This window comes from Vipera ursinii (assembly GCF_947247035.1).
Source record: "Vipera ursinii genome assembly, chromosome: W".
Classification (NCBI taxonomy): Eukaryota; Metazoa; Chordata; class Lepidosauria; order Squamata; family Viperidae; genus Vipera; species Vipera ursinii.
This window is the reverse complement of record NC_139522.1, coordinates 19,089,251-19,111,892: the sequence shown is the minus strand read 5'-3', so window position 1 is coordinate 19,111,892 and position 22,642 is coordinate 19,089,251. Positions and strand designations below refer to the sequence as shown.

Below are 22,642 nucleotides of genomic sequence, written 5' to 3'. Positions count from 1 at the left end.
TGGGGCGGGACACTCTTCTCCCGAGCAATTGAGCCTGCCTCCATTGTTCTCTCCTCCTCTCTGCTCTCCTTGCTCTAGGATCGGGGAGGGGGCTTGCTCCTCGTCTGCACTCTGTCTTCCCTGTTCCAAACCTGAGGGGCCCTGGCCTGCCTCAGCCTGCTTTTCCCTACAGTCCTCTGAAGCCACAGACACCCCCTCCTGGGCCTCAACAGAGAACTCCATGTCTTCCTCAGAGTCAGGCTAGGACGGAGGCATGACAATATATATAATATTGTCATGTTAGCCAACGAAAGCTTGATCTTTTAGCAATGAAAACTGTTTTAGTTTTTCTTATTTAATCCCAGTGTTCACTTAGTTTGTTAATTTTAATATGCCTGGGATTCGCATTTTTAATCTTGTCAAGGAATACTACCCGAGAGCTGTATTGCTCACAGCCAGGAGATGGCAGAGACTCACACGAAAGATTACTTGCGTTTATCGCAAACTAGCCTTTCTACACGACTGCCTACGTAACGATCTACCTCCGAGGTCGCTCTGGAAGAAACCGCTTGTGGATTCCATGGAGTGCTGACTTGCCATTCGTTGATTCCAACGCCATACTACATGTGCATTGATTAACGATAATCATAGAAAGATCCACACTATGACGGCAGCCCGTGAATACCAGGAACATTGCCAACAAATCCTTGCACACCAGCATTACCAGCTTCTCGCTTGCCAAATTAGCGAAGCTACAGAAAAGACCAAGCAACTCAGGACTGAGGTCCTGCATCACAAAATGCAGCCCCTGCGCGCAATAAGCAACCCTGGTTCTAACAATGGTTTGGTGCACAATTTATCATCTAATGCTAAACATTATCAGTTACTGAAAAAGAAGCCCTAAAGCAATTACAGGATGACACATCCATCGTCATCCTCCCAGCTGACAAAGGCAGAGCAACAGTCGTAATGGACTGACCCAATTATATCCACAAAGCCCTTACACTTCTCAATGACACCAGCGCCTACCAGACTGTCAAAATAGACCCTATGACAACCCTCAGGAACCAAATTTCCAAGGTACTGGAGAGATTAAAAGGCCAAGGGAAAATAGGGGAGGAGGCTTTAAGAACTATGCGCCCCAAAGACGCGCCTACTGCCAGATTTTATGGACTCCCCAAGATCCATAAGGTAGGAGCTCCCCTAAGACCTGTTGTGTCATTTAGGGGAACTCCAACCTCGGGGCTAGCCAAATGGCTATATGGCAGGTTAAGATATCTAGTAATGAACAATGATACCACTGTGAACTCTTCTAGTGAATTTTTAGAGAAAATTAGATCTGTCAGCATAGAGGAGGGGGAGATCATGGTTTCCTATGATGTCACCTCCCTATTCACCTCAATTCCACAAGATTTAGCACTTGCTGTAATTGGGGGTCGCTTGCAACAGCAGGGAGCGGGGCAACATCAAGATTCACTTAGCAACGAAGATCTGCTTCAGCTCATGTCCCTATGCCTGAAAACGTTTTTTACTCTTCAAGGCACCATTTATGAACAGGTGAAGGGTACCCCTATGGGGTCCCCCATCTCTGGTGTCATTGCAGAGGCAGTCCTGCAACAGTTAGAGACCCGGGTGATGTCCACGTATCGCCCCAAGTTTTGAGTGAGATACGTGGACGACATCTTTGTGATCATCAAAAGGCAGGACAAGGACAGGCTGATGAGGAAGCTCAATTCCATCTATCCTGATATCCGCTTCACTGCGGAAGAAGAGACCAATGGGGCTTTGGCCTTTTTAGATGTGCTGGTTAGACGTCAGCCTGACGGCTTGTTACACACATCAGTCTACCGTAAATCCACCCATACAGACAGGATACTTCATTACGAAAGTAATCACCCCACAACCCTTAAAGCCAGCTGTACCAGGACCCTCTTTAGACATATAGACATGCATTGCAGCACGAATAAGGCAAAAAGGGAAGAAAGACGCCACCTTTATCGTGTCTGCAGAAACAATGGGTACCCACCTAACTTCATTAGACATCACAGCAGGCCAGGTGAACGTACCCGCCATCAATGTGAAAACACATTAACATCACGGATAACACTGCCTTATATCCACGGTGTATCCGATGCCACAGCGTGCATACTAGCCCCTCACAAGGTCGGTGTTGCCCACAGACCTGATTGGACTTTACAAGCTTGTGTCATGCACCCTAAAGATCCACTCCCCAATGAAGAAAAATCCTCGGTTGTGTACAAGATGTCATGCCAGAATTGCAATTGCAATTACATTGGGGAGATGGCAAAACGACTGAGGACTAGGGTGCATGAACACAAGCTGGCTATTAGAAGACAAGAACAACATTCACAGGTGTGGGCACACATGGCTACACACAACCACATCTTTAACAGGGACCGAGGCAATTGCCAGTGACAACTCTAAAGGCGGCCGCTTGTTTAAGGAAACTTGGTTTTCAAACCACTCCTCTATCAACCGGCACATAGACCTCCCCCCTGCATACCAGGCACTAAGGAATTGGGAAGAGGAACGACGTACACGATATGAAGGCAAACAGCACAAGCATTCACAGAGCACCTCATTGTATCAAAATCAAGATTGCACAAACACACAACCACCCTGCGTTGTAGAACACGGAAGAAGAGCAACAACTATTTAGAACCTGTGGTATAACAACACGGGCAATGACTAGAGCTATGGCTACAACACATGGAACTATCAGCAATCCACTTTTGACAACAGGAACCCAGAGACAACTACATCCCCCAAAAACAGATTGTTCTGTACCAGCCTGCTACTGGCCCTGCAGAAAAGGCAACCCCTTTACAAACGGCAAGAGGCTGGAATTACGCCTGCCAAATTTATTACTACAAAAACAAACAAGACACGAACCAAGAAACAGGAGCTTTGAAACACTATCCGAGCGGTTGCCTTCAGCAAACCAGCCGTCCCCACACATTCCCCTTATATAGAGTTCAGGGCGTGGCTTCTCTCTGCCTCCTTCCGAGAAGCCCCATTGCCTTCCTCTGTTTACTCCTAATTGACTGCCTTCTGCATCGGGCGTCCTTGAACAGGGCCATCTGTGGGTCATCTTCATCCACACTGTCAGGCTCACACAGCTGGGTCTCCGTGGTGACCAAGTGCGAGGGGCCTGGCTGAGGGCTATCATCAGCAAGATCTTCAACCCCCTCAGCAAGGTCTTCAACACCCCCCTCCTCCTCTGAGTCGTCTGACCCAACTGCCGAACCCACAGGCTGACCCTGAATCACAACACGGATGTGCGACAACTCAAAGAAATACGGCTGACCTTAACAAACAGACTGGTGACGCGCTCCATGAGCAGAGTGCAGACACCAACAGTATAAACGCTATCTCCCCACCCCAGCATTTCCATCCTGACGACGTTGGCAGTTAGCCAACGAAAGCTTGATCTTTTAGCAATAAAAACTGTTTTAATTTTTCTTATTTCATCCCAGTGTTCGCTTAGTTTGTTAATTTTAATATGCCTGGGATTCGCATTTTTAATCTTATCAAGGAATACACACACACACACACACACACACACACCATATTCAGTAATATCCCATCTGATAAGATGAATCACGTCACTTGACTCCCAACTTTGATCTTCTTTTGCCAAGTCGCTTTCCAAATCAGTAAGTTTCGCTTGCCAGGTTGTATTTTTGTAAGTGTTATTGGAGACAAAAAAGACAAATCAAGTAAGGTATCAGGTTTTTTTCTCCCACGTTTGGATGATTCTTCTGAGAATTCTTTAATCCATTTCATTTGTTCTTTTTTTATCCTCAAATTTGTTTTGAAGTCCTGGAGAATCAAGAATCTTTTTTGTTTTCTTTATTATAGTAAGGTTTTGCAGATATTTTGTTTTTTGTGTTAAATTGTACAGGTGAAACTCGAAAAATTAGAATATCGTGCAAAAGTTCAACTTAAAAGGGGAAACTAATATATGAGATAGACTCATTACATGCAAAGCAAGATAGTTCAAGCCATGATTTGTCATAATTGTGACGATTATGGCTTACAGCTCATGAGAACCCCAAATCCACAATCTCAGAAAATTAGAATATTGTGAAAAGGTGCAATATTCTAGGCTCAAAGTGTCCCACTCTAATCAGCTAATTAAGCCATAACACCTACAAAGGGTTCCTGAGCCTTTAAATGGTCTCTCAGTCTGGTTCAGTAGGAATCACAATCATGGGGAAGACTGCTGACCTGACAGTTGTGCAGAAAACCACCATTGACACCCTCCATAAGGACGGAAAGCCTCAAAAGGTAATTGCAAAAGAAGTTGGATGTTCCTAAAGTGCTGTATCAAAGCACATTAATAGAAAGTTATGTGGAAGGGAAAAGTGTGGAAGAAAAAGGTGCACAAGCAGCAGGGATGACCGCAGCCTGGAGAGGATTGTCAGGAAAAGGTCATTCAAAAGTGTTGGGGACTTTCACAAGGAGTGGACTGAGGCTGGAGTCAGTGCATCAAGAGCCACCACACACAGACGGATCCTGGACATGGGCTTCAAATGTCGTATTCCTCTTGTCAAGCTGCTCCTGATCAACAAACAACGTCAGAAGCATCTTACCTGGGCTAAAGAAAAACAGACCTGGTCTGTTGCTCAGTGGTCCAAAGTCCTCTTTTCTGATGAGAGCAACTTTTGCATCTCATTTGGAAACCAAGGACCCAGAGTCTGGAGGAAGAATGGAGAGGCACACACTGCAAGATGCTTGAAGTCCGGTGTGAAGTTTCCACAGTCTGTGTTGATTTGAAGAGCCATGTCATCTGCTGGTGTTGGTCCACTGTGCTTCATTAAGTCCAGGGTCAACGCAGCCGTCTACCAGGAGATTTTGGAGCACTTCATGCTTCCTTCCGCAGACGAGCTTTATGGGGATGCTGACTTCATTTTCCAGCAGGACATGGCACCTGCCCACTGTTGTGATTCAGGGTCAGCCTGTGGGTTCGGCAGTTGGGTCGGACGATTCAGAGGAGGAGGAGGGGGTGTTGGAGAGCTTGCTGAGGATAGTATTGAGGCTCCACACAGCCCTCAGCCAGGCCCCTCCCATCTGGTTACGACACAGACCCAGCTGTGTGAGCCTGACAGCATGGATGAAGATGACCCACAGCTGGTCCTGTTCAAGGACGCCCGACGCAGGAGGCAGTCAAGCAGGAGTAAACAGAGGAAGGCAATGGGGCACCTCGGAAGGAGGCAGAGAGACGCCACGCCCTGAACTGTTTAAAAGGGGAATGTGTGGGAGGGCTGGTTTGCTGAAGGCAACCGTTTGAATAGCTCCTGTTTCATGGTTCGTGTCTTGTTTTGCTCTGTTTGCTTTTGTGTCCATAAATTTGGCAGGCTTAGTTCCAGCCTCTTGCCTTCTTGACAACCCCCCTGCCTTATATGCAGGGCCGGTAGTAGGCTGGTACAGAACACCCACACTGCCAAAAGCACCAAAACCTGGTCCAATGACCGTGGGATTACTGTGCTTGATTGGCCAGCAAACTCGCCTGACCTGAACCCCATAGAGAATCTATGGGGCATTGCCAAGAGAAAGATGAGAGACATGAGACCGAGCAATGCAGAAGAGCTGAAGACAGCTATTGAAGCATCCTGGTCTTCCATAACACCTCAGCAGTGCCACAGGCTGATAGCTTCCATGCCAGGCTGCATTGAGGCAGTAATTGCTGCAAAAGGGGCCCAAACCAAGTACTGAGTACATATGCATGCTTATACTTTTCAAAGGTCCGATATTGTTCTATGTACACTCCTTGTTTTATTGATTGCATGTAATATTCTAGTTTTCTGAGATTGTGAATTTGGGGTTTTCATGAGCTGTACGCCATAATCATCGCAATTATGACAAATCACGGCTTGAACTATCTTGCTTTGCATGTAATGAGTCTATCTCATATATTAGTTTCCCCTTTTAAGTTGCATTACTGAAATAAATGAACTTTTGCACGATATTCTAATTTTTCGAGTTTCACCTGTAGTTTTCTTCATTTGTAGCTTTTCTATTTTAAGTCACTTTCATTTAATTTATATTCTGTTGTCTGATTTGTTTGTTCATTCTTTGTTGTCATTTTTTGAGTGTCATTTAGTTGTAGGTTTAAGTTAGATATATGTTCGTTTATATTGTCAAACTGATTTCTAATCTCATTATAGTTTGAAACAATTATCATTTGAATCTGTCACAGCCTTGTGTATATTTTCTCCTGGAATGTGTTTGTATTGTCTTGAGTCATTGTTCCTGCAGATCTTTGAAGCTCAAAACTGGGTTCTTCAGGAAAAGATGTTAGGTATGGTTTTATATTATTTTAGATAGGTATATAATATCCATTTTATCTATCCCCTTTAAGTAGTTTTCCATCGGTGTCATAATCTTTTTAATTAGTTTTATCAATCCAGTCAACTTCTCGGAAGTACTAGGTTAGGAGTCCTTTGGGCCAGTGTCTTAGTCTCCCCGCGATCCTCCTGAACACTCTCATGTACTCTGCTACAGTTCTGCTCCCCTGCCTGATGGTTCGGACCTCAGTCTCGGCATGTCAGGTTTGCCTGTTGTCGTCAAAACAAACCCTGAATTCTCCCAAGAATGCGTCCAGGTCTCCCAGCTCGGGAGCTCTCTCGTCGTATAGGGCGGCCACCCATTCCGCAGCTTCTCCCTCAAGGTTCACCACAATAACATCCATACAGGGCTTGTCGTCAGGATACATCTGCCTGAAACAGTCCAGGTGTGACCACAACTGGTTCAGGAAGAAGGCCAGCTTCTCTGGGGTCCCCGTCAAAGGTTGTTTTTAGCGATGGGGGCTACTGGGCTCTGAGTGCAGGCCACTGTTCTGGTACTCACTCCTCTGCAAAGGGGAAAGGTCCAGGTTAAGTGGCTGGTCTCTGCAGTTGATCGAGATGACATGCTAAGCATGGCTGTCAGGAGTTGGCTGGACCTTGCCTGGGGCATCTTCTCCCAGCTCCCAGCCAGCTCCTCTGCCCGCCATTCCAGGTCACACCATCTCTTCCATGGCTGCTCAACTGACTGCTGCCTACTGCAAAATGCCTCCAGTCCACTAGTCCTTCCCATTCTGAAACCTTCCTCCTCTTCCATCCAGGCATCTTCCCCTGAGTCTTCACTGCCCTTCTGGAGGTGACCAGATGGGGTGTAGGGGCTCAGGACCCCTTAGTAGAATTTGAAGTTTAATGAGACCTGACTGAATGTCACCACTCTGGCTGATGATCCCAACAAAGCAGACACACCTGAGACATTGCAATCGCTAATTCCAGACTTTATTAGGAAATGATCTCCAAGTCAAGCTCTGATTAAATTGCCACGAAAGCATTATATTCAAAGCACAGCAAAGCATAACAACTCCGTCTCCCACCCTGACAGTGCAGGTCACATTACCCAATTAAGCATCAGAAAATTATTATGAGAAAGAACGTTCAGTTTCCAAAATAATCTCTACAGCTGCAGATACAACCCACATTCCATTCTCCCCCTCCTGTCTCTGTTGACAAGTCAAGGAAAGAAAGAAAACCTGAAACAGCATGGAGTTTTTTCTGAACTTGACAGTTTGTTTATTATTTTCACTTTAACAGATACAAATAAATTTTCATTTTTTTTATATTTTTAAAAAAATTTCATTAAACAAATTTTAAATAAAAAAACAAGAACATTATTACAAAGTACTGAAAAGTGCATCAAATAGAAAAACACCAAGACATCCTAGACACCAAAAAAACAAAAACAACAACATTAGACAGGACCAGGGAGTGTAATACTACCCCTAATTTCTTTTTCTCGTGGATCCCAGGCTAAGTAACCTTTAATTACCAAATATTAGAAATCTATAATTGTATATATCTCCAGATTCTATACCTCAAATAAAAATACACAATCATCTGGTATTTCCCCCGTTGAGATTAAATATTCTATTTTGTAACCATGAATACCAGGAGTCCCAACTTTTATTGAAAAGTGATTCACTTTTCCCTTTGAGAATATATGTCATTCGATCTGACTCTGCGCATAGTAATACTTTCTCTATTACTTGATAGTCTGTTGGGATTTCCATCGTCTTCCAATATTGCGCATAAATCATACATGCCGCTGTTGTAATATGTATTACTAGATACCAAACATTTTTGGTACTTCTTGTGGCTTCATCCCCAAGAGGAAAATAGCTGGGTCCAATTGAAGATCATATCCTGTTATTTGAAATAACCAATTTTTTATATTGGTCCAGTAACGCCTAACCTTTGGACAAGTCCACCATTGATGGTAGAAAGTGCCCCTGGCAGAATCACATTTCCAACATTTGTCATTTGCATTGGGAAACATTTTTGAAATTCGTGCGGGAGCTAAGTACCATCTATACAACATTTTGTACATATTTTCTTTAAATGCTGTTGCTAACATTAATTTTATATTTTTCTTCCAAATTTGTTCCCACTCTTCTAATTCTATAGTGCGACCAATATTTCTCCCCCAGGCATTCATTACGTCATTTATTGTTCCCCCTTCCATCCCATGGAACAAAAGTAGATTATAGGTCTTAGATAAAAATTTAGCATCACTTCCCCATAAAATCTTGTCTAATTCTTGTGGGATTATATTGATTCCAAATTCCTGCTTATCCCTATTAAACCTTGAGCTCATTTGAGAATACGACCACCAATCCAACTCTATACCCCCAGAATGTAACTCCTCCCTGGATTTAAGATTGCCTCTCAGATCTATGAGATCTTTATACCTATAGTTTCTGTCTGGATTGTGTAACGTTGAATAAGTTACAGCTTCCAAAGGAGTAAACCAGCCATGTATCTTTGTATAGATCCACCCTCTCACCATACGCCAAGAGTTTATCAATACATCGCTAATATAATGATTAGAGAAAACTTTATATTGACTATCCTTCCTTGGCCAGAGATAGGCATGCCATCCCTGTGTTAAGTTATATCCTTCAATAGTTAACACCCTCCTTCTAGATAACACAACCCAGTCCCTAATCCAAGCCAAGGCAGAGGCATGGTAATACAGCTCCCAATGTGGGAGCCCCAGGCCTCCCCTTGTTTTGTGCTCCTGCAGCGTTCTTCTTTTAATACGCGGCTTTCGATTATTCCATATGAATCTACCAACTATCTGTTCTAGTTTTTAAAAAAAATTCTTATCTAGTTTTGCAGGAGCAGTTTGGAATAGGTATAACCACTTTGGCAAAATATGAGTCTTAATCACTGCGATTCGTCCTAGGATTGAGAGTTGAATGTTTTTCCAGCTGTCTAATTTCTTCTCCATCTCAGTCATCAATTTTTGATAATTTAATTCCTTTATAGATGGACACCTTGAAGATAGCCAAATACCTAAATATTTAACTTTTTTAACTATTTGGATCCCCATCACCTCTTGTAATTGTACCTTGGATTCAGTTCCAATATTCTTTACCAAAAATTTAGTTTTATCTCGATTAATCTTTAAACCTGCTACTTCTCCAAAGGCACTAATTTCCTCCAATAATTTAGGGCCTGATTCCAACGGGTCTTCCAAAATAAAAACTAAGTCATCAGCAAAAGCTTGAAGCTTATATTGCTGATCATTTATTTTTAATCCTTTAATATTATTATTTTGCCTAATTATGACCAATAGTGGTTCTAAAGTCAAAATAAACAGTAGAGGTGAAAGGGGGCATCCCTGTCTCGTACCTTTTTGTATATCAATTTTCCCAGTCATTTCACCATTGAATAATACTCGGGCAGATTGCGTAGTGTAAATTGTTTGTATAGCTCTTACAAAATTTGGTCCAAATCCCATTTTAATCATCTGACATATTAACAATTCCCAACTAACCATGACAAATGCTTTCTGAGCGTCAAGAAACATCATTGCCAACTGTTTGCTAGGGTGCATCTCATAATATTCCAACGTATTCATTACTATTCTCAAATTATCTCTTATTTGCCGATTTGGAAGAAAACCATTCTGATCTGGATGTATAAATTCTCTTAAGAAAACTTTAAGCCTGCCTGCCAGAATTGAGGAAAAAATTTTATAATCTGCATTCAATAGCGAAATGGGTCTATAATTTTTAACCAAGGTATGATCTGAATCTTCCTTTGGGATCAAAGATATATAAGCCTCTGTGCATGACTGGGGTATTTTCCCTTCACTCAAAACCTCATTAAATAAATCTTTTAAATGGCCACTAAACATTTCCAACATCTCTTTATATAATTCCGCCAGGAGTCCATCCGTTCCCGGGGTTTTCCCATTCAATTGTTTCCTAATTGCCTCCTTTATTTCCCCTTCTGAGATCTCTGAATTCAAAATTTGTTTTACATTCTCAGGAACCTCCTGTAAATCCACCCTTTCTAAGTAACTTCCAATCCTTTCTTCTAAAATTGGGTCTTTCTTATACAATGCAGTAAAAAATTCCTGAATCACCTTTTTCTTTTGATCATTTGATTCCACCATATTTCTCATCCCATCCTGTAACCATTCTATTTTTCTCGCGATTGCTCGCTTCCTAAGCCTATAGGACAACCATTTTCCAGCCTTGTTGGCATGTTCAAAAAAAGATTGTTTATTCCTTTGAATTTTCTCTGCTAATTCATGTTGATCCAGGAGGGAAATCTCGTGTCGCGTAATATCTTTCCTCTCCCTCGCTATTACTGAGGATGGGTCTTTCTGAAGAGCCTCCTCGGCCTCTGTCAACATTCCCATCAACTCCAATCTCTTAACCCTCTCTTTCTTCCACTTATATGCCGAATACTTAATTGCTATCCCTCGAATCACTGCTTTCGCAGTGTCCCATATAATTTGAATTGGTGTATCTTCCCTTCTGTTCTCCTCAAAAAAGTATCCCATTTCCTGGTTCAACAAGTTTTTGAATTGTTCTTCTTTTAAAAGAGCTGCTCTCATTGTCCATCTATACCTCTTCTTTTCTCCTTTCCAAACCAAAACTAACGGGCTGTGATCTGCCCAGTCATTAGTCGTAATCTCTATTTCCCTAACCATCTCTTTCAATTCATGGGATGCCCATATCATATCAATTCGGGTCCATGTATGATGCCTGGGAGAGAAATAAGTATATTGCCTCTCTTCCCTGTGAAAATCTCGCCATGTATCACATATACCTAATTCCTCCCTCACTTGATCCCACACCTTAGGCAATGTTCTTTTTACCCCTTTAAGTAAATGTTGCCCCGGGGTATAGTCTTTATCAACGTCTACTATTGCATTGAAGTCTCCTACGATGCATATATGCTCGTATTCTAACCCTGCTATTACTTTATATAAACCTTGAAAAAAGGCACACTGATTACAATTTGGTGCATACACATTTACCAATAAGATCTTCTTCTGAGCCAATCGAAGTTCTACCATCACTACTCTACCTTCTGTATCTGAATACACCCAGTGGGCCTCAATATTTCGCCGGACGTAAATCACTACTCCCCTTTTCTTTTGTTCTGCCAGGGACACAAAGACTTCCCCCAATTTTGGACACGCTAGTACATTCTGTTGACTTTTAGTGATATGGACTTCCTGGATACAAATTATGTCATATTTTAATTTACAGAGTTTGGACCAAGTTTTTTTCCTCTTAGTAGGAGCATTAAGACCGTTAATATTGACAGAAAAAAGGCGAACCTCTTCCTGAATGTCACTGCTTCGCTGTATTCTTTATTTTTTTTGCTAACCGTGTCTCCATTTGAGGGCCCGAGCCTCCCAATTCCCCAGCATCTTCCTTATCTATACTCTTCTTTTCTTTTAATCCTCCACTTCTCCCCTTGGAATCTAATTGAACTTCTTCCTGGCTTTTGCCTTCTAACTCCTCCTCACTCTCCTGATTGAACTGAGATTCAAAAAATACATGGGCATCCTGTAAGTTATCAATACGATATCTCTTGTCCTGCCACATAAAAGCCAATCCTTCTGGAATCAGCCATCGGTAGCGAATGTCAAATTTCCTAAACTGACTTGTTAGGAAATCATATTTTTTCCTCTGATCTCTCACTCTTCTTGGTAGCTGCTTAAGAATAATTACTGATCTTCCTTTAAAGGATATAGTCTTCTCTCTTGCTTTCCTTAGGACCTGCTCCCGCACTGATGTTTTATTCAGTCGGACATGTATCTCTCTCGGGAGTTTGTTTCGACGTGCATAACTAGTGTAAACCCGAAATACGTCATCTATATCCCTCAACATCTCTTGTGGGTTCACCTCAAGCACTCCAGCCAAAATCTCTGTCACAATAGTTTCCAACTGCTCCTCTCGGTCCTCTTCAATGTTTTGTAAACGTAGGAAGAAGGCAGATTTATCTAATTCAAGGGCAATTATTTCATCCTCCAGGCGTTTATTAGCTATCACCAGCCGGTGTTCCATACTTTCCACTTTGACATCTGTCTTATCCATTCTCGTTTCTACCACCTGGATCCGTTCCTCTTGACTCACTACCATTGTCTGCATTTCCTGGAGCTTCCTATGTATACTCCTTATTTCTCCCTTTAAACCTTCCATCTGGTTACCCATCTCAGCCTTCATTTCCCTCTTTAACTCCTCAAATCCTATAGCTGTAGTCTCCTGATTTTTCAACATTAAGTCTTGAAGTGACTTAAACATATCCTGAACTCCCTGTATAGATAAAGCGTCTTTATTCCCTGTCACTGTCTCATCCGGAAATTTGCAAGCTGTCAGGGGTGTAGTTGACGGGGATTGTGTGGGTGTCGGGCTCGGCATGCCCGACATTCGGGGAGGCCGCGGAGCGACCTGCCGGCCCCCGAGACCCGCCGCCGGCGCCCGCAGTCTCCCGAAGAGCCGGGGAAGGGCGCAGCCGGCAAGACAGCCCAGCAGCCGCCCGCCCGCCGCATGGTGAGGCCGCAGAACAACTTACCGGGCCCCAGGAATAGCCGCCGGCACCCGCATTCGCCCGACGAGCCAGGGAGGAGCGCAGGTGCCAAGACGGCTCGGCAGCCACCCGCCTGTCATCCGGAGAGGCCGCGCAGCAACCCACCGGCCCACGTGAGCGGCCGACAGCGCCAACGTTCTCCCGACGAGCCGGGGAGGAGCCCAGCGGCCCCGGGGCCGTCCGGAAGGCCGGGGAGCAGCCGTGAGGAGGCGCAGCCGGCAGTTGCCCAGCAGCCGAGCAACAGACGGAGGAGGGGCGCCGGGGCGGTCCAGGAGGCGGCAGGGCCGCAGACGACGCGTTCCGTTGTTTTGCCGGCCTCCTTGCGTGCTAAGGGACTGTGTGCTAGGCTCCAGCGGCGGATGGTCCAAACGGCGCAACTCACGGCGGTTTGGGGACCTGAGGGGGGAGGTGAGGCCGTGCGAGGCTCAGGGGAAAAGGAGAGCGGTCTGGGCTGGGGGGTGGCTTACCGGCTGCAGTGGTGGTGGGACGGGGACGGGGAGGATACGTACCTGGGGGCGGGTGACGAAAGGCAGGAGCCAAGGGGGGTGGTAGTTAAGTAGGGTGAGGGCGTGGGTAGGCAATTAAGGGTGTGGTGGTGGGTGTCGGTTCTGCCGGCTACTTAACAGCGTTGATTGTGCTGTGAAATCAACGCTGACTTCGATCGTCTTCGAGTGTCTGTGAGGTTAATAAACGTGGCTCAGGAGAACCAGCTCTCGTTCCGGACTCATTCTTCCTGGTGATTCGTCGGACGGGGGCTGAAAGTGGGCACAGGCACTATGGTCTTCTTCTTGGCAAAAGTTGTTATGGTCGCCATTTCTATTATTCTTTGGTGGTCTTCCAAAATAGCCTACACTTACTCAATCTCCAAGACTCCTCCCCAAGCACCTCCTACTCTCAATATTATCCTAATCACCTAATTTCTTCTCTAAGTTTATTAAAATAGGGGTTAAATATGTTGTTATTATATAAGGCATAAAAAGAAAAATATAGAGAGAATATAGTAAATAGGCCCTATCAATGGCAAAAAAGAAAGGAAATAAGTAATAATATGAATAAGCCAATATTCAAAAAAAGGGGGATGTAACCCAGTTCAGTATATTTAAATTCCTTATTCTTCAAGGGAGCGTGGCAGTCCAATTCAGTTCAGTTCAGTTCCTCTTCTCTTCTCTGCTGACAAATGTTACGATGTTAAACCTCCAAGAAAGAAGCAGAAAGAAAAAAAACCCCGATGCCAGATCAAATAGAAAAGGGGGTCTCCAGGCTGTTATGCATTAACAAATTAACAAGTCACCATCCAGATCCCAGATATTTCAAAAGGAGAAAAAAAAACACTTATCAAAATTTAAAGAAAGAGTCTGTCCATCGAAGAAGAACACCAAAGAAGTAACTGGAATCCTCAAATCAGCCTGTGAGTCTCTCTAAGGCGGCTATTGTTAAAAGCCTGTATTGTTGTCTGCGGCTTTAATCAATTAAGGCTGGATAATACTTCACGCTGCTCACCTCTCAAACGATCAACAAACGAAGGGGAGGATTCTCATTCTCTTTTGATATTCACTCTTAACTCTGCCTGGAACGTCAGTAGCTTCCTTCTAAATTGCTGAGTCACAGCTCCAGGGCAGCCATTCTTCAGGTGCCTTCTCTCAATACCGGCACCACGGGAGGATTTCTCACTGCTAAGCAGGGATTTTGCAAGTTCCCTGCAATTGCCGAGCGTCCTCTCTTCTTCACCTGCTGATCCCCAGCTGGCGATGGCTATGTAGAGCCGCACAGTATCGGGAAAACAAGCTGCGATCCGAAGAGATATTCCAGGACCCGCTTGTCTGCTGTGACCTCAGCCCCGGAAGATCCAATAAATTTTCATTTTTCATTTAGTTGCATAATTCTGCACAGTAATAGTTGTCCAATAATTGTGCACACATAGATATTCTCTTAAGAAAGCCGAAACCTCACTTTTGCTTTATTAAATATTCAGGTTTGAGGTTTATTAACATTTTGGATTGACTGATCAATCAGCTGATCGGGACTTTGGAAGCTGGATGTGCCCTGAAGACAAAAGGAGGAGGAGGGGGGGAAGGGGGGAGGTAGGGAGGGGAGGAGGGAGGGGGGAAGGGGTTTTTTTAAAGGAAAATTGTATTTTTAAAACTTTTCAATAAAAAAAAAAGGAGGTTTTGGCAGGAAAGGGCCAGCAAGGGGCTGCCCCCCTGACCCCCTGGGCACGCGAAGAGGCGGCGGCAAGTGCCTGGCATCCCTGCTGACCACTGAGAAAGAAAAAGGCAAGAGAAGCGCTTCCCTTTCCCTCAGGATGCCAGCGCTTGCATGCTTGCTGCCTTCTCTGTGCACACCCAGGGGGCAGGGTACAGATAATAGGGGCCCCTCTCTGGCTCCAGGGCTCCCTGTGGATCTAAGGCTGAGCGCGTTCCAGCTTTGATGGGCCCCACCAGTAGATCAGCACCATGCCTGATTGCTGACCTAGCCTCACAGCCACCAAGCTTCCCTTTCACCGGGACTGCCCCTGCCTCTGGGATAGCTACGGCTGGTGGCAGCATGGCCACCGACAGCATTGGCAATCTCTCCCCCTCCCATAATCTCTTCCTGAGCGCAGAGGAAGGAAATGGAAGGAAGGAAGGAGGGAGCTGGGAAAGGGACTGCCTTCTGAGTGCTCCTCAGGTTTATTTTTTTTAGCTGTCTGAGGCTCAAGGCAGGAGGTTTTCCATTTTGCCCCCTCCCCCCGTTGTTTCCCTTTGTGCCTGAAGGGCCTCTGCGTGGCTCTCAGCTCACGTCTCCCAGACCCGTGCACGTGTTTGTGTGTGTGCATGGTGTGTGTGTGTGTCTCACTCCTTGCAGCTGTATGCTGTGAAATTGGGGAGTAAAAAACAGGAGAGAGAACAGAAGCTGCGATGGGAGCTTTTTGCAGCCTTTCACGAGGCTGGGGGCGGGAGCTGATTGGGGCTGGGCGCAATACAATCAGTGGCACATTGAGAAAAAGAAACAAGTACTCAAAAAAACCCAGCTTTCATAAGTTTGCAGCCTGCCATCGCAGAACGTCTCTATTGAGGACGTGGGGTTGCAAGGGGTGAGACTCCCACCCGTGCGCACACACACAAACCCATACACCAGTCTGGGAGAGGTGAGCTGAGAGCAACGCAGAGGCAACAATGGGGGGAGGGGTCAAAATGTGAAGCCTGTGAGAATAAAAGGGGTTGTTTTTTTCTTGCGGTTCCTGCCTGTTTCTTGGAAGAGGGGTTTCCTTGTGAGCATAACAAAGACTCATGTAGGCTGGGATGGATGGATGGATGGAAGGAAGAAGAAGGAAGGAAGGAAGGAAGGAAGGAAGGAAGGAAGGAAGGAAGGAAGGAAGGAAGGAAGGAGCAATTTATTTGGAAATGCCCCAGTTCAAAGGAGAAAGCAATTTTGTGTTTTGTTTTGTCACAGACAGAACTTTGTTGGCAATCCAAGTTAACATTGATATTCTTGAATTGTGAGCTCTTAGGAAAGTATCCCCTCCTTGTGTGTTGCTAACAGCCATTTCCAGTGGGGAAAACGGGACAAAGCAGAATGGGGAAAAATATTTTCCTTTGCTATATTTCCAGTCTGAATTAGACCAAGGCAGGATCCCTACAAGAGAGCCTCTTTTTTTGTTGTTGTTGTTAGCTGCGAAGTCGTGTCTGACCCATCGCAACCCCATGGACAACGTTACTCCAGGCCTTCCTGTCCTCTACCATCTTCTGGAGTCCATTTAAGCTCTGGAGTCCATCCAGCCACCTCATTTTCTGTTGTCCCCTTCTTCTATTGCCCTCAATCTTTCCCAGCATTAGGCTCTTCTCCAGTGAGTCCTTCCTTCTCATTAGGTGGCCAAAGTATTTAAATTTCAACTTCAGGATCTGGCCTTCTAAAGAGCAGTCAGGGTTGATCTTCTCTAGGACTGACCAGTTTGATCGCCTTGCAGTCCAAGGGACTCGCAGGAGTCTTCTCCAGCACCATAGTTCAAAGGCCTCAGTTCTTTGGTGCTCAGCCTTTCTTATGGTCCAACTTTCACTGCCATACATTGCAACTGGGAAGACCATAGCCTTGACTATATGCACTTTTGTTGGCAGGGTGATGTCTCTGCTTTTTAGCGTGTTGTCTAGATTTGCCATGACTTTCCTCCCCAGGAGCAAGCGTCTTTTAATTTCTTGGCTACAATCCCCATCTGCAGTGATCTTGGAGCCCAGGAAAATAAAATCTGTCACTACGTCCATTTCTTCCCCATCTATTTGCCAGGAATTGAGAGGGCCGGATGCCATGGTCTTGGTTTTCTTAATGTTAAGTTTCAACCCAACATTTGCACTCTCCTTCTTCACCCGCAACAAGAGGCTCTTTAGTTCTTCACTTTCTGCCATTAGAGTGGTATCATCTGCATATCTTAGGTTGTTGATATTTCTCCCGGCAATCTTAATTCCAACTTTTGATTCATCTAGCCCTGCTTTTCTCATCATGTGCTCTGCATATAAGTTAAACAAGCAGGGCGACAGTATACAGCCTTGCCGGACTCCTTTCCCAATTTTGAACCAATCAGTGGTTCCGTGTCCAGTTCTCACTGTTGCTTCTTGACCTGCATATAGGTTTATCTGTTCCTAAACGCTAAAGCTGTTGCACATAAAAAATGGAGGAGCTCTGATCAACTATCACAGCCACAATTTTGACAGTTTTGCTGTACTGTTGTCTGTGGACGCCCCCACTAAATGCAAGCACAGGATAAACTGAGTGTGGTTTTTCTCAATGTTTTAAGTGGTCACAAACTACTAGCAAAAGTGGCATTTGATGACAAGGCAAGGAGGCTACTGGGTTGAGCTGCAGGGTCCTGGTGCTCTGGGAGCTTGAGGGCTGGGCTGGGCATTTGCCCTTCGCTGCCCAGGGCTCCGGGCAGCCCGCACCACCCTCTGGGAGTCCCCCTCGCAGCCAAAGAGGGACGGTGAGGCTCCTCTGGTGGACCATGCCCTGGTGCCCACCCAATCCCCCCCTCCACTGGAGTCCCCTGGATCCCCCCACAGCCCCCCCAAAGCGCCCCCCAGCCATTGACTTTGTTTGTCAAAAGGTTGCAGAAGGGGATCACATGGCCCTGGGACACTGTGACCATCAGAAATATGAATCAGTTGCCAAGCATCCGAATGTAAATCACATGACCCAGGGGATGCTGCAATGGTCATAAGTGTTAAAATGGTCATAAGTCACATTTTTCAGTGCCATTATAACTTTGAACAGACACTAAGTGTACTGTTGTAAGTCAAGGTCTGCCTGTACTTTATCACTTTGTTCCTTTTTTTTAGTCATCAAGTTTTTGACCCCTTGCTAGGCGACTGGTGGTACTCGAATATTGCCTTATCCTAAAAGTGGTACAATCGGTAAAAAGGTTGAAAAGCCCTGTTTTAAAAGACAGGGAAGTTTGCTGAATAGGGTTGCTGTCCTTGGAAGGAAATCCACTAAAACAGATCAAATAGCAAATGTGAGTTCATCAAGACAATTTCCTTGGATTTGTATATTTGCATTTCAACTGCTTCCAATTCTTTGCAGCTAAAAAGCGGGATCTCTATGACAAATATGGAAAAGAAGGATTAAACGGAGGCAGAGGTATGTACAGATTTACTACTGCTGTTCCTATTACTCTAATGTAATTGTTTTTGGAACTATTTATGGATTTTATTATTAGGGTAGAATATGGAAAGAAGAGAGCCATGATATAACTTTAGAGAAGATAAAATATAAATGGATTTATAACTGCTGTGAAGAAGATTGGAAGCTGCTTCTTTTCATCTTTTCATTTTCCTTTTCATTTATTTTATTTATTTCTAATTTACTTATCACTTATCTCTACTCTTCTTTTTAAAATTTGTATTGTTTTACTCTGTAAAAAATATTCAATAAAAATTTTAAAAAAGTAAATGATTGTGGAATAGAGCTATAAATGCATTTTAATAGGCTTGTACTGATATGAGTAGGACGTTGGAGATCTAAATATAGTTCCAGGCTTAGAAAAATCAGGATTCTGATAAATGTGCATCAAGTTTAATTGATTTCAGTAGTCTACTTCAACTGTAACTAACAGTTACTAACTAACATGCCCCTGTCATGGACCGATCATCATCTCCTGCGGTTGTTCTTCCGTTTTGCCACTCCCCGTCGTGGGGTTGTTGAACCAACGAGATGGTTCCGCCCTAGGTGCTTAATTTTGTCTGTCGGACAAAATCGCTCGGATTCGGACCGGTTTGGACTCCGACTGGGCCGAGTCTGATGATCAGGACATGGGCAGTCTTGTTGATGTTATCTGGGAGGAGTTCGATCCTGTGACTCTGGAGGATGTGGACAGGATCATGGGGAAGCTGAGCTCCACTACGTGTTTATTGGACCCGTGCCCCTCCTGGCTGGTTTATGCGGCTCAGGATGGGACATGAGGCTGGCTCCAGGCGGTGATAACTGCTTCCTTGAGTGAGGGTAGTTTCCCTGCCGCCTTGAAGGAGGCGGTGGTGAGACCTCTCTTCAAGAAGCCTGCCTTGGACCCAGCTGTATTAAACAACTTCCATCCGGTCTCCAAACTTCGCTTTCTTGCGAAGGTTGTAGAGAGTGTGGTGGCACATCAGCTCCCTTTGTTCCTGGAGGAAGCTGACTATCTGGACCCGTACCAATCGGGTTTCAGGCCCGGGCACAGCACGGAGACGGCATTGGTCGCTCTGGTGAATGATCTCTGGAGGGCTCGGGACAGGGGTTGTTCCTCTGTCCTAGTCCTATTAGACCTCTCAGCGGCTTTTGATACCATTGACCATGGTATCCTACTGCGGCGTCTCAGGGGTTTGGGAGTGGGAGGCACGGTCCTTCAGTGGTTCTCCTCCTACCTCCTGGGACGTTCGTAGTCGGTGTTGGCAGGGGGACAGAGGTTGACCTCAAGGCCTCTCGTTTGTGGAGTTCCTCAGGGGTCGGTCCTCTCGCCTCTCCTGTTCAACATCTATATGAAGCCTCTGTTTGAGATCATTCGTGGTTTTGGAGTTGGTTATCATCAGTATGCTGATGATACCCAGCTTTTTATTTCGACACCAAACCACCCCAGTGATGCCCTCGACATGATGTCCCGTTGCCTGGAGGCGGTTCGGGTCTGGATGGGGAGGAACAGGCTTCGGCTCAACCCTGACAAGACTGAGTGGCTGTGTGTGCCGGCATCTCGGGAAATTCAGATTATTCCATCTCTTACTATGTACCTTTTGAACAGAATTGAAATCTGGGTAGAGGAAAACAACATCCTCACAGAAGAACAAGCAGGTTTTAGACAGAACAGATCTACTATTGATAACTGCTTTGTTTTGAACCATCTAATTGCCAAATATGCCTATAAGAGGAGACCCGTTTGCTGCTTTTATAGACCTTACAGCAGCATTTGATATGGTAAATAGAGATGTACTATGGAGTAAATTGACATCTCTTAAAATAGAACCCAGACTCCTGGCTTTGATTAAAGCCCTTTACACAAGTACCTGTTTGAGGGTGCGGTATGGGGTTAATGGGGCCCTGACTAACAGGATTCACACAAATAAAGGGATAAGGCAAGGGTGTATCCTGGCCCCATTATTATTTAATTTATACATCAATGACTTGCCAGGGTTAATGAAGGATACCATGGTACACTCCCTAATTATTAGCAAATCCAAATCGAAAATAATGGTGTTTGGAAGAAACCATCAGAGACATAAGTGGCAATTAGATGGTGAACCAATTGAGCAGGTTAATACCTTTGTATATTTGGGGGTAACTTTTTCCAAGACTGGATCTTGGGCCTGCCATCCTCAACGAAGTACATTTAGAGCAAAAGCCCATTTGAATTTATTGCTCAAACTAAAGAACCATAGTTACCTAGGGTCCCTAGCTCCACTACTCAAAGTTTATAAGGCTAAGGTTACAACAATGCTCTTGTATGGAGCAGAAATTTGGGGTCTTTATTCAACGACAGCTTTAGAACAAACACAGTCCCAGCATCTGAGATGTATTTTGGGTGTAGATCCAAGAACATCTGCTGCAGCAGTTAGATCTGAATTGGGAATTCATACAATTCAGGCATTATCTAAAATTAGAGCTTATAACTACTGGTGCAAAGTTAATGAAATGGAGACTGATAGACTCCCCAAATTATGCCTACTAGAGCAAATAAAACTGCAATCACAAATCTCCTGGATCACCAAACTAACAAATTTTGTAAGAAGCTGTGGCCTTCCTGTTTCTTGCGTAACAGGAGAACAATCTAAAAAAAGAGTTGCCCAAAGAATTAAGGATATAGAAGCACAAACTGATATAGCTATCCTTAGTAAGGTGGGTAACTTGAAATGGCTGAGTAAATACAAATGTACTTTTCAAGTGGACAGTTATTTGAAGTTACAACTCCCAAAACATCTTAGGGAGATATTTACGAGAGCGAGATTCGAACAGCTTGATACAATGGTCAGATATGGGAGATTTCATGCTATACCGTACAATGAGCGTCTCTGCATTTGTGGAGCAGCAGAAGTAGAGGACCTGGCTCACATCCTATTTGACTGTTGTCTGCACAAGAGGGTGAGAGACAGGTATCTTGGTCTATATACCAAACGAATGACCCATTGGGATCCCCATATCAAAATAACTTACCTTATGTCCGGCCAGAACTTGAAAATAACATTCAACGTAGCACAGTATTTAAACAAAATGATCCGGTTAAGATCTGCATAAGTGGGACTGATTGGGGTAGATTGTAAGGGCGACTCCGAAATATAATGTTATCATCTCTTACTATGAGGGGTGAGTTATTACCCCCCCGTAGATAGGGCTCGCAACTTGGGAGTCCTCCTAGATTCACAGCTTTCCTTAGAAGATCACATAGTAACTGTGACTAGGGGGGCCTTCGCCCAGGTTCGCCTGGTGTGCCAGTTGCGGCCCTATCTAGACCAGGATGCCTTGCGTACAGTCACTCATGCGCTCGTGACCTCTCGGTTAGACTACTGCAATGCTCTCTACATGGGGCTGCCCTTGAGGACCACTCGGAGGCTCCAACTGGTGCAGAATGCAGCCGTGCGAGTTTTGTTGGGGGTCTCCCGATACTCCCATGTTACACCTTTGCTCCGTGAGCTGCATTGGCTTCCAGTTGCCTTCCGGGTGCTGGTAATGACCTATAAAGCCCTACATGGCATGGGTCCGTAGTACCTAAGGGAGCACCTGCGGCCGGCATCAACTTCCCTCTGCCCAGTGCGCTCCCACAGAGAGGGCCTCCTCAGGGTGCCACCGGTCAGAGAATGACGATTGATGGCCCCCAGGGGGAGGGCATTCTCTATGGGCGCGCCAGATCTTTGGAACCGTTTACCGGTTGAGCTCCGGATGGCTCCCGACCTGCGCTCCTTCCGACGTGATCTAAAAACTTATTTATTTGAACAAGCCGGCCTGGCCTGATGGGTTTGGGGTTTTAATTACTGTTTTAATTAATTTATTGTATTCGGGCACAATTGTTTAATTTGTTTTTAACTTTTGTATTTTGTATTTTTGGTATTTATTGCCCTGTACACCGCCCTGAGTCCTTTGGGAGAAGGGCGGTATACAAATAAAATAAAATAAATAAATAAATAAATCTAATTCAGATCCTTATTTCTGTAGTTCCTATCATCTTTCTATTATCTCTAATGTAGCAAGGATTTTGAGAAAGGAAAATAAGAGGATCAAATGCTATCCTGAACTTTATAAAAAGACAAAAATCCAAG

The 22,642-nt window shown here is 44.7% G+C and overlaps 1 protein-coding gene across 3 annotated transcripts in view; it reads left to right on the top strand.

Annotated features, from left to right (window-relative positions):
- Nucleotides 1-22,642, top strand: part of LOC310648238 (dnaJ homolog subfamily B member 6-like) — a 218,535-nt gene that overhangs the window by 114,493 nt on the left and 81,400 nt on the right. For all 3 annotated transcript variants that reach the window (XM_083375988.1, XM_083375986.1, XM_083375987.1), the window contains exon 4: nucleotides 18,450-18,506. In XM_083375988.1, coding sequence (XP_083232114.1) covers nucleotides 18,450-18,506 — 57 coding nt within the window. The remainder of the gene's footprint in view (nucleotides 1-18,449; nucleotides 18,507-22,642) is intronic.